The sequence below is a fragment of the Gekko japonicus genome, unplaced genomic scaffold (assembly GCF_001447785.1).
Source record: "Gekko japonicus isolate JY-2015 unplaced genomic scaffold, Gekko_japonicus_V1.1 scaffold969, whole genome shotgun sequence".
NCBI classification, from domain to species: domain Eukaryota; kingdom Metazoa; phylum Chordata; class Lepidosauria; order Squamata; family Gekkonidae; genus Gekko; species Gekko japonicus.
The window spans coordinates 598,985-614,772 of NW_015168076.1; the positions used below are offsets into that span (position 1 = coordinate 598,985).

Here is a 15,788-nt window from a genome sequence, read left to right on the forward strand (position 1 = left end):
TTTTCTAAAATCTATTTCCTGGCTACTGTGTTTTCATTTAGCTACAGCAATGAGGGTGGAGATTGGATTTTCTGTATCCAGAGTGCCTTCTCTCCTCCTTGAATGCGCTTACATTCTCATAATGCATCTAAAATTAGTTTTTGTCAGGTTTTTTTTAGTGTGCCACATTGAAATATGCAAAGTGAAAACTCAGATTTCTGCAGATCGCACACATTACAGGTTGTTGAAGGTTCATGTCATTCACCTAATACAATCTATGTCTTGTTTTTCTGTTGCAAAGGGAATATCAAAAACTGCAATTTGGGTCTTTTCTAATAAGTTGCTTTCTGTAAATATAATGGGCATTATAATGGGTCTGGGTCAGGGCCTCATTCCCTGTTAAGGTGGAGACTCAGTGCTGTTGGGTGACAACTGAGGGTAGAGCTGTCCCTTCCTGCTGTAGTCTAGATAGCCCTGGCAAAGCTGTTCACTTATTCAGTGGACTGACCAAAGGGTAAGGCAACCCAAGAGAATCTAATCATACTAACAGGTACCTCCTATTTGGAGTGTCATATTTCTAACCATAGTTTTAACAGAAAGAAAATTTTACAGCCAAAGCATGTGTGACCCTCTGTGAGTGACGACTTTGGAGACTAGTTTTCTCCATCGATACATAAATATAAGCCGTGGAACTAGTATGGATTCTATAGAGTCTACAGACTATGTGCATTGGAGGCTGGGCTGGATGAAACAGAGCCGGTTGAAACTTAATCCTGTTGGGAAAAATCGGCAAAATAATTAAATATTCAGATATTGCAATGGATCTTTGCTTCACTGGAGAGGAGGCATTTTCTTCTATGCAAAAATCTTTATTTTTAAGGGAAGGGTTCACAGGAAATCTACAAAACAACAAAGACACCTAAGACTACATCTTTACACTGACCACACGGTCTACAACAAATGGTGATTCTTCTTCTTGACCCCTAGAAGGAAATCACCTGAATACATTAACCAATGCTTGTGAGTAAACAGACTTCAGTTTCACGGCTTTGTTTCCATTGGCTCTGTGGCGGGTGTCCTTCCAGGTCAGTCTAAACAATAGCCCACAAGGTAAACAAATTAATCCTATAATGACTGAATTTTAGACCTTGCAACACACATATTTTCAACAAATCCAACGAAAACGGCAGTCCTGTACCTGAGTCGGGGGGGGGGGGGGGTTGAATCGGGAATACGGCTACCCACCCAGGATGGGGCAGTACTATGGTGCAGTACTGTCCCAGAAGGTGAGGAGCCTGGGGGTGGTCCTGGATGCCTTACTTTCTAAGAAGGCCCAGGTCGCCACAGTGAACAGATCTGCCTTTTATCACCGGATCTGCAGATCCCGCAACTGGCTCCCTACCTCTCCCCCCAGGACTTGGCTACAGTGACCCATGCAATGGTCACTTCCAGACTTGATTACTGTAACTCGCTTTATGCGGGCTTGCCCTTGTGGCTGATCCAGAAACTCCAGCTAGTGCAAAATGTGGGGGCACACCTGCTGACAGCATCGCCTGTGCGGGTGCACATTTGGCCAGTGTTACGCCAATTGCACTGGCTACCAATTTAAGGTGTTGGTATTAAACTTCAATGTTTTAAGGTATTAGTATTAACCTTTAACACCCTGCATGGCCTGGGACTGACATACCTGAGGGACCGCCTCTGCCCATATGTGCCTCGGAGAGCTTTGCGCTCTGCGAATTAATACCTGCTGGTGATCCCTGGCCCTATGAGATTTGTTACCATTCCACAGGGCCTGCAAAAGGGAGCTCTTCTGCCAGGCCTTTGGCTGAGGGGGTGGACATCAAATAAAATTTCAGCCTCCCCTGCTGAAACTACCTTTTCGTGTGGCCCAGGTTAAGAAGTTCAAGATGCCAATGGCACCAGCTGGAAACCTCTGTATGAAGATAAATAGTGTGCTCTGTTTTAATTTCTATTGGTTTAAATTGTCTTAACTGTTTATATTTTATATGTCTGAATTTTTTGCTGTTTCTGATATTGTGCTGTGATCCACCCTGAACCTGCTTTCAGGAAGAGAAAAGAGCGGAATATAAATTTGAATAATAAATACTGTCCAGGTTGGATTTTCCCTGTTTGTGACTTTCCAGTGGTCCAGACACTGGGGTGATCTCACTGCTGACCATCTCATAGCTAGAGTTGTGACTTTCAAGGCAATGATTATGGCGGTACTTGAACAAAGTCCAGGGGCTAATGTAAGGGCCACTTCCTCCTTAGGACCCATTCCAGTCTGCATGGCTTAAAGTCATGATTTCTTTATTTTTTGTTTCTTTGTTTGTTTACAGGCTAGGTCAGGGTTCCTCAACAAGGTGCCTATGGGCACTATGTTACCTATGAGTGCATCCCTTGGCACCCACCAAGCATTTCAGAAAGTGGATGGGGCCATTGTAAGGCAGGGCTTGTTATTGGTTGCCCTTATTCAAGTGAAAGGGGTTTGCACTGGAGGATAAGAAGGACTGATAAGTACGTAGACTTTCCTTAGTCAGTGTGGGGTTCCATTCCACCTTCAGGCTTTCCTTCTTCCCAGGTATGAGGAGGGAGGGTATTCCACTTGGCTCCATCTACTGTGGCAGCCATTTGGGGTTTGGTTCTGGCTTTGGGGTGGCAGTCATAGAAATGCCAGCCTCCAGATGAGATCTGGGGATTCCCCGGAATTACAATTCATCTCCAGACTACAGAGTTCAGTACCCACGGAGAACATGGATGCTTTGGAGGGTGGACTCTATGGCATTCTACCCCACTGAGGTCCCAGTCCTCCCCAGGCTCCATCCCCAAATCTCCAGGAGTTTCCCAGCATTGATCTGGTAACCCTAATCCCCATAACCCTGCTGGTGGCCAGAGGAGACTTGACAACCCTGGGCATTCACCCTCTCTCAAAATTCCAGAAGTGCCCTCAGGCTCAAAAAAGGTTGAGGATGCCTGGGCCAGGCCAGAGGAGAAAGGAAGTCTTTCTGCACTGAGCCTTACAGTCAAAAGCTCTAATACCTGCTAGAACCAATCTCACAGCGATGCCTTATCTTACATTTGGCTGCTGTTTGCTTCATGAACAGTCAAAGAAACACCATAAATATCTCCAAAACTAGAGAGCTCAAGGAACCTGGGCTGCTTCCCTCCTCCACCTGCTCACAAAAGTCTTCACCAAAATCTGGAGAAAACAGACCAAAGTGAGTTACACTAGTTTATGGATGCTACAGAATTCAAGGACAATTTCCTAACCCAACCTGAAGTGCTAATTTAGCAGCCGTTATGCCAGAGCTGCTCTAATAACTACATGGAGGCCAAGAGGGTGGGACTGAAAAATGCTGGGTATTTTTTGAAGTTCTAAATATTCTCCTTTCAGGTGATCAGGTTGTAACAGCAGCTGAGCCTGCTTTTCTTCTGCTTCAGTTCTTGAGGTCTTGGAATTTCTCCAGGGTAGCACTGATCTTGGGGTATCTTGTTCAATAGAGGGGGAGGGTTCTCCCTGGGATCCTGCCCTTACTTAACTTTGTTAGGCAGCCACAGCTCTTGCCCTATCCATTATACTACCATATCACAGTATAATGGCCGATCCTCATACAATTTGGGCTTGGGCTTGGACTTATCTTAGAAACTTGAAATATATGTTAAACAAAATGAACAAAAAGACAAATTAGCTAACTAAACCTCAAAGAAATTTTATTTGAAATAAAACATCTTACATAAATATTCAATGTATTTACCATTTTCATTTACATTTCTTACAGAATTGTTTAAATTGCACAGGCTAGGAATTCTTTTTACAGTACACTTAATATGTATTGTACCCATGTGAGCTATTTGTCTATGAACATCTAAAAGTATGTTCAGATTGTTTTAGGCATCTACAATTACAGAGCTACATGGCTTCATCCATTGATTGTCACAAATACACCATTATTTAGTTTCTTTGAGTAATCTGTAAATATCAAATCAGCCAATCATTGTACGATATGATACGTGGCCCACAGTGGTTTAAGTAGGGTTAATAAGTTGAAAGATTTGGGGAAAGGAGCATGGCTATTTTGAATTTTTGTTATACAAATCGGTTAAAAGTTTCAGTTCTTAACAACACAATAGTTGCAGTCCAACATGCCTAATCATCTGTAACTATTGGAGATAATAGATGAAGATGGCCGTGTTAGTCTGTCTGTAGCAGTAGAAAAGAGTAAGAGTCCACTAGCACCTTAAGGACTAACAAAATTTCGTGAGTCACTGCTCACCTCTTCAGATATTTTTTGTTAGTCTTTAGGTGCTATTGGACTCTTACTCTTTTCTACTGTAATGATTGGGTTTTAGCCAGGGAATGAAAAGTTTAAAATAATAAGGTTTCTTCCTCCTTACATAAATCTATCATTAGCTCAGAACACCAGATTTTATGTATGTTTTTGATGTGGTACAGTTGTTATGTGAGAGGATCAGCATTGTACCACTTCTATTTCACTTATAAAGATGTCTATCTGAAACCACAGATGACACTTGCAGAACTAATTGTGCTGGACTCAAGATTCCAACTTTTCCTCTGGCATGGTATATTTTGTGATAACTGAATGGTGCACCATATACAGCTATGATTTCTTGGTCTGCTAGGACTATGGGACAATTGGCTCAACAAAAGATTTATTTTTAAAAAAGCAAACTATAGAGCAGCCACTCTGCAGTCATCGTGCATTTCTTCTACGTGGCTGTGGCTAAAACCCCAATCTGAGATTGGTATAAAAGTTGTACAAGTCAATTGCCAGCCTGTCCTCTTTCATGGCATTGGCTTAGCTTGGGTATGGGCGGGGCTTATCCTTTTTTCGCTGCTGATGCCCCCACGAAACAAAATGTCCATCAGGAACTATACATGTGCCAATCTACCCTTTAACTTCTCAGTTCATGAAAAAATACTTTTCTTTTTCACACTTAGTGGGAGAAAAAAAATCACCGCTTTCCCTAATTTGTTTGCTTTACATTTATTAATAAAAGAGGCATTCAAAAGGCAGTAACCATCACACACCATTCATTTCCACTGCTGGCAAGACAGACATGCGTCTACCTGGAGCAATAGCATTAGGAGCAGCAATATTTCTTCCTGCTACCAGGCAGTCCTACCTGGGTGTGGTAGATGGTTGCTCTTTTATATGCTTGGGTGGACATATTTTTCAACAATGTGTCTCTCCAACAAACTGCTTTTCCCTTACAGGAAAAAAAAAGACTGTAAAGGAAGGCTGACTCTGCACAGTAGAGTCAATGCTGAGTTGATTCTTACCAGAGAACGAAGCAGTTGAGAAGCTGCTGGAAGAAGCGAGTTAAAGAATAAGGTTCAATATCCAATTACATGTTGCAGACGTAAACTGGTATCTAATGTGGGGATTTTCCTGTCTGCTTGCAGCTTTCTGTTGAAATTTGATAACATTTTTGTACAAACGTATTGTTTAGTAGACAGACAGGAGCACCACCTCTCTCTCCAGAAGAAAGAAATCCTTGTCTGTCTTACAGCAGCACTTGAAAAAGGCAAACAAGCCCTTTCTTTGCCTGTGCTGACTTTAGAAGAATCATGGGGGAGGGTCATTCCAGGAATATCTGTGGCTCCTCTAATGCCTACTCCAATCCATGTGCAGCCGTGAATGTTACGGGAGCCTAGATCTGCATGATCCCATAGCCTTACTGAAAAGAAGGCAGAGAACCTGAGCAGTACAGATCTCAAGATGACAGGCCAGGAAAGGAGCACATGGTCGTGCCACATATTTCCATATTATTGTTATGAACTCTCTATAGTGCTAATTGGCCCTTATCTCAGCTGAGTTTTCATCATAACTGCCTTTTATCTATTGGAAAAGAGAGGGAAGAAGGGCTCCTGGACAGTGGAATATAGAGAAACCCGTAGGAATACATGGCACGTCTTCCTTCCCTGTCTGCCCGGCTCTAGATACACTGCTGCTGGCTGGGAATGCAACAGCATGCCTAGCCAATTACATATGTTCAGATGAAGCCATCTTGGGCCTCACTTGCACTGGTTCACTGACCTTTAAGGTACAGGCCGTGTGCAGCAGGAACATATTTGTGCTTATTTAGAAATAACTCAGAAGAACTTTAAGGCCTACATTGAACAGCCCCATAGTTCAGTGAATACACAGGCTATTTAGACAAACTGCCTGGTAAATAAAATGGAAACAGTTTGTAGCTCTAGGTCTTTGTTAAAACATACACACACATATAGAAACATACAGAAACAGTACATGCCATGATAAAAGTTGTACATACTGTCTAAAAATGCTGCCAGTTTTGATCAATCCACAAGGCAGATCCATGTGCAGTAGGAGTTGTCTGTGCCGATGTTCATCTGCATGCGTGTCTACAGCTTCAATGCAGTGCTTCTCTGGGCCCTCTGAGCTGCTGCAGATGAACCTTCTGCAGCACTTTGGCTTACATTTTCCCCATCTGGAATCATTAGCTGCTATGTGCAACTAGACAGGCTAGAACTGGACTGGGGCCAATAATTTGACTTTTTTGCTGAATTAAAGTAGCAATTTAAAAAATCCCTTCTATCATAGTCATGGATCATTAAGCTCATCTACTTCCCATCTGCATTTTTTCTTTTCATCAGCCAAAGCTCTTATATTCAGGAGCTGATTCCGTGCTTCTTCCAGTCCTTGTTCTTTCTCCAATTTATTCAGTATCTATGGAAACAAAGAAATGTGTGCTTGAAAAAATAACACATTCTTTCAATCCTGAAAACACCAGGAAAAGGATCTGGCTCAGCAAACCATTCCTTCTAACACCAAGCTATTTCTGCATCTTTTTTTTTTTTAAATCCTGCTTGCCCAGGCAAGCCCGATCTTGTCAGATCTTGGACACTAAGCAGGGTCGACTCTGGCAAGTACTTGGATGGGAGACCTCCTTGGAATACCAGCAGTCAGGAGGCGGAGGCAGGCTTTATTCAGCCACCTCTCTGAACATCCTTCAGGCCCCCAGGAGGGGTCAGTCACCAGAGGTCACCAATGACTTCCAGGTACGCACATACGCACATTTTTTTTAAAAAAAATCTCATTCACAGAATGAACTACATTTCTGCAGAAGACAGAAACCTCAATTAAAATTTTGGCAAAATGAAGACCAAACTTGTACAGTACATCCTATGATGACTGCAGCAAAGGGCTTGCAGGGTTATGGGAGATAAATGAGGTGTGTGGAAGCTGCCTCTTTGCTGGCATACCAAGGACTGGGCAGAAATGTATACCTATCAAAAAGCTCCAAATAACATTGCTGATACTGAATTACATGGTTGGAGATGCTTCAGACTACACATCAAGACCTTAATCAGAAGAGTCCTTCCACTGTCATCCATGTATACGCAAAAGAAATTCAGAGAAGTGCACTGAAACTGAAAACCATGGGACAGTGGAAAGCGGCCTAGATTTGAGGGTCCACTAGAAGAACTTTACTGTGACATCAAGAGCTTGAAATTTGAATATATGAATGAATGCAGCATTAGTGGCAATAATGTTTGCACATGCTAAAATTTAGAGAAGAATGGTCCCTGAAGTTTGTTGAATTCAGGATTGTGTTTACTTTTTAAAATCCCTTAGTTCCTGCATGGGAACAGGTTTGTAGCTCTTGTAGATATTGTGCTGCCTAAGGACCTACAGCTGCTCTATATAGCTTGTTGCAAAGTTTAAACAATACCCAGACCCACAGGTGAGTTCTTTCACCTCATGAGCATCATACTTTCATCTGGTCTATGCTGGTGGCAATCCCTATATCCTGCCCTAATAAATTCCACAAGGTAATAATGCATTGTTTGAACAAGAACTCCCTTTTCCCTATCCTGTATCTACTATCCAACCACCTCATTAAGCGCTCCAAGTTTTTTTCTTATTCTGGAAGAGGGAGCATTTTAGTTTCCCTCTTCTGTGTCCTTTCTATCTCTACATTATCCTCTTTGATAGCGGTGACCAAAGTTATGTTGGAATAGACAATGTCTGGTGTACAAAAAAGAACAGAAGAAGACCCTGAAGGGGGCAGCAAGAAAATTAGATATGGTCATGAGGTCAGTACCTTCTCTCCTTTTAAGTGTCATTCATATCCAGATTGCTGCTCTTAGGGCAATATCCTGCTTGTTTTTTTTAGTCTCTACTCTCTGTCTCTCAGTTAGAGATGTAGTTAGGACCCTATCTCTGTCTCTCCTCTTTACTATCAAGTATATTCGTTCCTAAATAAACCTTTATCTGCACTTTAATCAGGTTGTGCACCATTGCTGTGTTAATTACTCTGCCAACAAGTTATACACAGTGTTAGTAGCCCAAATGCAATTGCACCACCGATCTAAACAAAGGTATTTTGATATTGGAAATCTTACTCTCAATAGCATGCACACTGTTCCTCTAGTCATATGAACCTCGATACCTATTTGTCAAAACATGCATGAAGATGAAGCCCAGTTATAAGAAATGAGGAGATACCCCATACAAAGGTTTTAAGGATTCAGAGCAGCAACTGCCAATAATTGTAGCTTTGGAACCTAGTGAAAAGGTTTGATGTGCCTTAATTTTGGCCCACAGCCAACTGTATATACATGTGAATTGAATACTACAACCATTCTGATGACTTTACTGCCCGAGCAGCTGGAATGTTTGTGAAAAATCTGTACCACCCACCAGCTCAGCCGATCTGAGGCAGAGGCTTCACGAATACAAGCACCATACAAAACAGGTATCAGAGCATGCATATTACCTCTACCAAGGCTAACTAGAGAAAGATAAGAGTAGAAGAACAGAGACCCTTACTTCATCAAAATATTTTGCTATGTATCTGTAAATCTCAGTCAATGCCGCATCTTCTTTAAATTCATTTTCATGCTTCTGGAGGAAAGAAAGGGGGGGGGGACTTGTAAGTTTTATTTCTAAGTTGTAGCTACTATTTGAATTTTATATTAATAACTAACATCCAGGGTGAAGGAAAATGGAAAGTATTCTGGATTTTAATTAACACTTTTTAAGGTGTATTACTGTTTTTACTCTGTTTTATTTTGTAAGACGCCTTGGGCAGGTTCCTTGGAGAGGTGACACAGAAATGCAGTCAATAAATAAATAAAAACAATAGGCATTGTTCAGTAGCAGGGAGGTACCAACAGTTGTGCATGCTGGGTGCCACAGAGATGTTTGGAGCTGCGTATAAGGAATGACATGAAGCAGATCACAAAACCTGGGGACTTCATTTCAACCATATCAAAAATAATTTCCAGTAGAAATAGTTGAATTATACCTTCGATTCCTGAGTTAAAAATTCTTCTAGCTCTGAAGTGGACAATGAAGGCAACTCCCTTATTGCTTTATAGAAAGTTTTAACCTCCTCTTTATAAAGTGGAATATCCTTAGCATAAAGAAGTTTGTTTGTTGGTGCTTCCTTTTAAAAAAAAAGGCAACAAACATTATAGAATTTGACAAATGGTTATAACATTGCAGCAAAAGAAATAAACAAACCTATTCATTTATAATGAGCACTGATGATGCTTTAGATCAAGATGGGTAGTTGTGTTAGTCTGTCTGTAGCAGTAGAAAAGAGCAAGAGTCCAGAACCCATCCAGAACCCATTACTCCAAGATGGAACCCATCTTTATTTATTGATTGTTTTTATGCAGTTTTAACTGTTTGTGATGGCATTTGCCTCTGTTGTCAGTCGCCCTGAGCCCATTTGGGGAGGGTGGGATACGAAAGGAAGGAAGGAAGGAAGGAAGGAAGGAAGGAAGGAAGGAAGGAAGGAAGGAAGGAAAGAAGGAAAGAAGGAAAGAAGGAAAGAAGGAAAGAAGGAAAGATGACTCATGAAAGCTCATACCCTGCCACCAATTTTGTTAGTCTTTAAGGTGCTACTGGACTGTTACTCTTTCTAGTGACGAAGCATTGACATTAGCAGAGCAATGTATAAATTGTATTTCATGGAAGACAGGATGTGAAGTGCCCAGCTTTCTGGGGCCTTGATAACCTTCGTCTGTTTGCCACTTGTCTGGGACGCTAGAAACTGGCGGAGTGTAAACTGCCTGCCAAGATGTGGCTGCTGGGCTCAGAAGTTTGTGGGTGGGTCAGAGATTGTGCAGCACAATTGTACAGCAACCCCAAAAAATGAAGGGTCAGGGCAAAGGGTTGCTTGTTAGCAGCTAGGTGTGGCCAGGCTTGCACTGGCTGGGTGCTGTGGAATAGTTTCTCAGTCCAGACATCGGCAGCACCAACTCCTATCGTTCAGCCTCTTATGGAACATGCCATGTGGAAAGCTTTAACCTCCAGATATGCAAAATTGGGGTTTCTTTGAAGCTTCAGCTACAGCCAGATGCACTGCAACAGGCAAGCTGATTTGTTTCCAGTTCAGTTTGTAAGCATTTAAACTGAAAAACAGTGTGCACTTTAAACTGTAACTCTCAATTTAAAACACACTTTAAACATGCCTCATCATTAGTGCAAGCGACTGCAGTGAAAACTTCAAACTAACCTCTGCCTTCTCAGAACTTTTCTTTTCTGCCCCCTCTGCAGCCTGCTCCTGTGGACTAGCCTAAAGTGCCTGATGTAGCACCAGTAATATCTAGGCCACAGTTTATGAGCCACCTGTGTGGTTTCCTCTTATGTTCAATGTACTTAAAAAAATAAGAAACAAGGACAGAACTCAGTCATGTTGCCCACACATTGCTGGAAATGTCTCCACACAATTGCATGGCTGATGCTCTCAGTTTTGACAATACTGGTCACCTTTCGTATGACAGAAGAAAGAGGGACTGTGTTCAGTTCTCTATACCTCCACTGTACCAAATGATTGACCGTCAACCATCAGTTAGGTGACTCGATTCAACAAGGATCCTTTTACGCACAACCGCAGGTGCTGGGTGCGGGCTTTCTGAAAAAGCCATCCATATACTTTTGCGTGCATGGGCCTGATCCAGCAAGGGTCTCTCCACAGGGAAACGGATTCTGGGTGCACAGAGGTCATTTCGGAGGGGATCACGGGGGATCGCAGTTCCCCGGGTGAGGTACTGGGGGGCGGGGCACATGACGAAGCCCCGCCCCCTGCTTCCGGCCGCCCCGCTTCCGGCCCTCATTCAGCCAGGAGGAGGCAGGAGAAGAGGGAGGGTAAGTTGCTTCCTCCCTGCCTCTCCCCACCCCTGCCTGCCTGGGGCCAGGGAGGGCCTTCGAGGGGCTTCCTTGCACTCCCGCCGGCCTTACAGGTCCACCGCCGGGCCCCTCATGGGGCTTGGCAGTGGAGCTGCAAGGCCGGCAGCAGCCGCCCGGACCGTTGGGGGCGGGGTGTGTGGCCTTATGACACACTTCCGGTGATGTCAGGGGGTGTGGCCTTATGACACATTTCCGGTGATGTCAGGGGGTGTGGCATATGCTAATGAGTTATGCTAATGAGTTCCCCTAGCTCTTTTTCTACGAAACGACCCCTGTGGGTGCAGATTATACTTGCTAGGTAAGGGCCTATGCTTGCACTGGAATTAGATATTCAGGTTAGAGAAGAATGATCTGGAATAAAACAACAGACTTCAACTGAAGAGCTACTGCAGAACGTCCAGTTTCGAAGATCCAGAGTTGAGTCCAGTAGCCCTCTAAAGCTCCCTTTGTCAGAGCTCTGACTCGCGAAAACTCACCCCCCCCCCCAAAATCTTGTTGGTCTCTAAGAGGCTACTGGACTCGAAGCTAGGTGTCCTAGTGCAGACCAACACAGCTACCCTTTGAAACTAGTTGGGACACGATCTAAGGAAAGCTATCATACGGAAGTGAAATGTTACCTTTCCTAGTTGCTGCTCTGACAGAGAAAAGGCATCCATGAATGCTTGAGCAATGACTGATAAACAACCATCAATATGTGGAGTTTTCTTCATGTCAAAGACAAACTGGGGATTCTTCAGTATATTCACCCAAAAGCGAAGAGGAAGACTAGTCAGAGACAAAGGAAACACCTATAGGTTAGTCTACAGATTATATTCCTGGATATATTTTTTTAGGTGACTGGAAAGCAATACTATTACACAGCACCAAGAAAAAAAGCAAAATGAAGCATTTAAGAACCCTTTATTTTAATGCTTAACTTTGCTGTGCATGGAGGAATTTGTATCACAATCAGTTGTTTCAGCTTCAGCTTCCAGAATATTACCATTTGGGAGCCAATTCATCTACAGGAGTGACAGGTTATCACTATCATGTAATTAACAAAATCAATCAATTATATTTACATCAGTTTGTATAGGAATAAATATCAGGGTTTGGATCCAATCAGGGTATCCACTGATGGAAAAGAAAGGATGGGTCCCTTTGACCACCCAAAAAAAGGGGCTATGCTGGGAATCATGAGACCTGCATGTACAAAGGCCACATCGAATGAGGGTGGTAGAAGGGAGGGGGATTGGGGGAGATTGAATGGAATAACTGGCTGGATCCAACCCATTACATTCAACATTGCTAATAAGAATGTTCTAAAGGTACCCAAAGGAAACCCACAGGCTAAGCAAAACGGATCCCATAATAATAATAATTATTATTATTAGTAGTAGTAGTATGGTGCTTTAAAATATATCTATTGGGTTTTATCACATCTATGCCTCCCTCTCCATGCAGATTTTACTAGTGGACATATTAGAATCTGACATATATGCAAAGTTCAGTTAATCCTGTAGCAACTCCAAGTTCTAGGACAATAATATGCAGATAACATTGAGAAGTCTTCATCTTAACCCAATAACTGGGAGCCCTTTTTTGTTGTATGAACTGGAAATATTATGTATCTTCCAGTTGAGGTCCTAAGAGTACAAATAGAATTGCCTTGTCAGGGACAATGTGCCATCAATAAAACTTACATGACAGCAGCAACCCAAAGCCATTACACTTGCTACCCTAAGGACATCTTGCAAGTGAGGCGAAGGTTTATATCTCAAAACCAACCTGGTCCCCCAAATTCGTCGGAGAGGCACTGTGGGTCTGATCAGTTTCAAGAAAGGGCCACTCCCAGTCCCAGTTGAGGATACAGGTGGGGCATAAATTAAGTAGACAAATTATTAAATAAATACAGCCAAATCATTAAGAGCTTGAGTAAACAATCTATTGTCCACAACTTGTAGCATTTCTGAAGACTAGCAGAATTCCAAAATATCCTGCCTCTATAGTCACAAAAAATATTCAGAAATTTTAAAAAATGCTGAAATACAGAAACACAGATACTTGTAAAAAGAACCTTTCCTTATAAGTTTCAGCTCCTATGACACTTGCAAGCAACAATGCAAGTAGCCTGGGCTTCTGATAGTACAATCCAATCTCTTCTTTTTTAAAAAAAATAGCAAATAGATTTATATACTACTCATAAACAGATATCCAAAGCAGTTTACATAAATAGTCATAAAAACAATTCAATTAATAATAAAACTACAAAGTAATAAAGCACAACAAATTAAAATATTACCTGCAGCATAAGTATTCATCAATTTGATCAAATAATAAAAATCATGAAATCACAAAAACAAATAGGGAGAAAAAAACTGCAAAATAAACCAATATCGATAATTACCTCAGCACTATAATACCGTAATTGATAACACATGAATTTGATGCATGCTTCCTCTGATGGAAGTCACACACTGGACTGTAGTCTTAGCTACTTATTTGTCAGTTTGTAAAACCACACTAATAAAGGTTTTCCATTTCCTACTTCATAGAACTATTTCAGATGAATAATTTGAGCCAGTGAATAATAGTAGAATAATGTACATAGAGTAATATCTGCCTTGGAGACCCTATTTGGGTGGAAAGGCAGCCTAGAAATGTTTTAAACAAACAAATAGCATAACGTATACTTTATTTTAGATGTTAACAAGTGATATACCTGTTGGTTTTCCATATATGAACCACATCAGGATCTGTAATTTTTTTATTTTCAGCCTGAACATCCAAAAAATCAAAAAAATATTTGACAGCAACTGGGGGTTTATTGTTGGGCAAAGTCCAAATGCTCCTAAAGAGCTTTTCAACAACTGAGTGAATTGTAACCTGAGAAGAAGAAATAAAGTAACTTTTACTATGTGCTCACAGATAAAGATTTCTTGAGATATAGACAACCCTCCATTTCCTTAATCAGCCCAATCTATCACAGGCAAGTTGCACAACAAGAGTATATTCCAAACACCCAAAAGTTGAATACATACAAAAAGGGGCAGCATTGAATAACACAGCCCCCCCCCCCTGCCTCAAGCATCCAGGGCTTCTTACATTGCCACATACAGCAAAATGTACCTTGTTATTTCTTGAATTACCGATACAACTTTCCAGTAATCTTTGGTATTGCCACGTTCCCACCTAACACAGATAAAGAATGGCTGCATCTTGTACAGCTACAACAATGTGATTTGTAGAATCAATAAGGGTTGAAGCAAAACTGGAACGTCAACAGATGGGCAGCTGTTTGTGTACCTACTGGTTAACTGAAGTGAGTAAGGAATCTCACTCCTATTGGAGCTGCATGGGTACATGGGAAGTAGCATTCCAACAAGGATTAACTGTACAGGTGCAGATGGCCACAGTCTTTCAGATGGTTCTGGGTACCTAAGTCATATCAATCTTCACCAGAATCATACTGTAACCGTGTGCTGAGTTGCAGCTTCTACCTATGAAGCTTCCTTTCTGTTTTCTGTTATCTAGTCTGAAATAAAACCTAAGAGTTACCTTGGTAGATAGGAGTTTGGTGAGATACATTTCCTTCACTTTAAACTTTTGTTTTCCTTTATGCTTTGCACTGTGCGCATCTTTGGCAGCTTCAGAATTTGGTAATATCTATAAGAAAGGTTTGTGTACACAGATACTGATGAAAAAGCAGGGGTTAAACAAATGACTAAAATTAGATATAATTAAGTATGGCTGACTTACCAGATGGCAATAATCTTCACAGGAGTATTCCACATCTGAGCCATTTGTCAAAGGAGGAAAAAAAAGACTTAAATGAAGCACGCATAGTAAGAAGTGAAAACTAGTGACTGAATAAGAGGCTATATTCAATTATATTCCTATTCAAGTTACCCAGATCTAATATTCCGTTTCCACCAAACTGGGTGTCCACAGAAACAAACCATGGGATCAATCATGAGAAACACTGGTTGTTCTCCATTGGTTCGCTAGTGCAACTGACATGTTAGAGGGATGGCAGATGATAGGTATATGAAGAAATTAGCATGAATCACAAAAGCTCATATAGAAATAAACAAGGAAGGGGACCCGCGAAAATTGCGGGGGGAGGAGTGGGGGAGCTCCACACAGAGCAGGCGGAGGAGGAAGAAGCAGGTAAGCTTCCCCCCATCCAGTCGGTTCCCCCGTCTCCTCCACCCCCCCTTCCCTACCACCCCTGGCTTGCCGCCCCCCAGTCTCTCTCTCTTCCCCCCCAGCTCTCTCTCCCCCCCCGGCTCCCCAGTCTCTCTCTTCCCCACCCGCTCCGAAGCGAGGCCCGCGCGGCTTGCCACCGGGCTTCGCCAGTCTCTCTCTCTCTCCCCTCTCCCCCCCGGCTCCGAAACGAAGCCCCGGGCCTCGCCAGTCTCTCTCTCTCTTCCCCCCCCGGCTCCAAAGTGAGGCCCGCGCGGCTTGCAGCTGGCGGGCCTCACCAGTCTCTCTCTCCCCCCCGGCTCCGAGCAGCCTCGGCAGTCTCTCCCCCCCTTTTGCCTCCGAAGTGAGGCCTGCGGCTTTCGCCGGTCTCTCTCTCCCCTCCCCCCCGCACTGAAGCGAAGCCGTTCCAAGAGTGTTCCCGGCGCATGCGCA

The 15,788-nt window shown here is 42.6% G+C and overlaps 1 protein-coding gene across 1 annotated transcript in view; it reads right to left on the bottom strand.

Annotated features, from left to right (window-relative positions):
* Positions 1-6,569: 6,569 nt before the first annotated feature.
* The window catches only part of PLXNC1 (plexin C1), an 88,782-nt gene continuing 79,563 nt past the window's right edge, over positions 6,570-15,788 (bottom strand). The window contains exons 21-27 of the mRNA XM_015414638.1: positions 14,910-14,944; positions 14,709-14,816; positions 13,873-14,036; positions 11,789-11,936; positions 9,280-9,420; positions 8,802-8,876; positions 6,570-6,695 (exon numbers count right to left, since the gene is read on the bottom strand). Coding sequence (XP_015270124.1) covers positions 6,570-6,695; positions 8,802-8,876; positions 9,280-9,420; positions 11,789-11,936; positions 13,873-14,036; positions 14,709-14,816; positions 14,910-14,944 — 797 coding nt within the window. The remainder of the gene's footprint in view (positions 6,696-8,801; positions 8,877-9,279; positions 9,421-11,788; positions 11,937-13,872; positions 14,037-14,708; positions 14,817-14,909; positions 14,945-15,788) is intronic.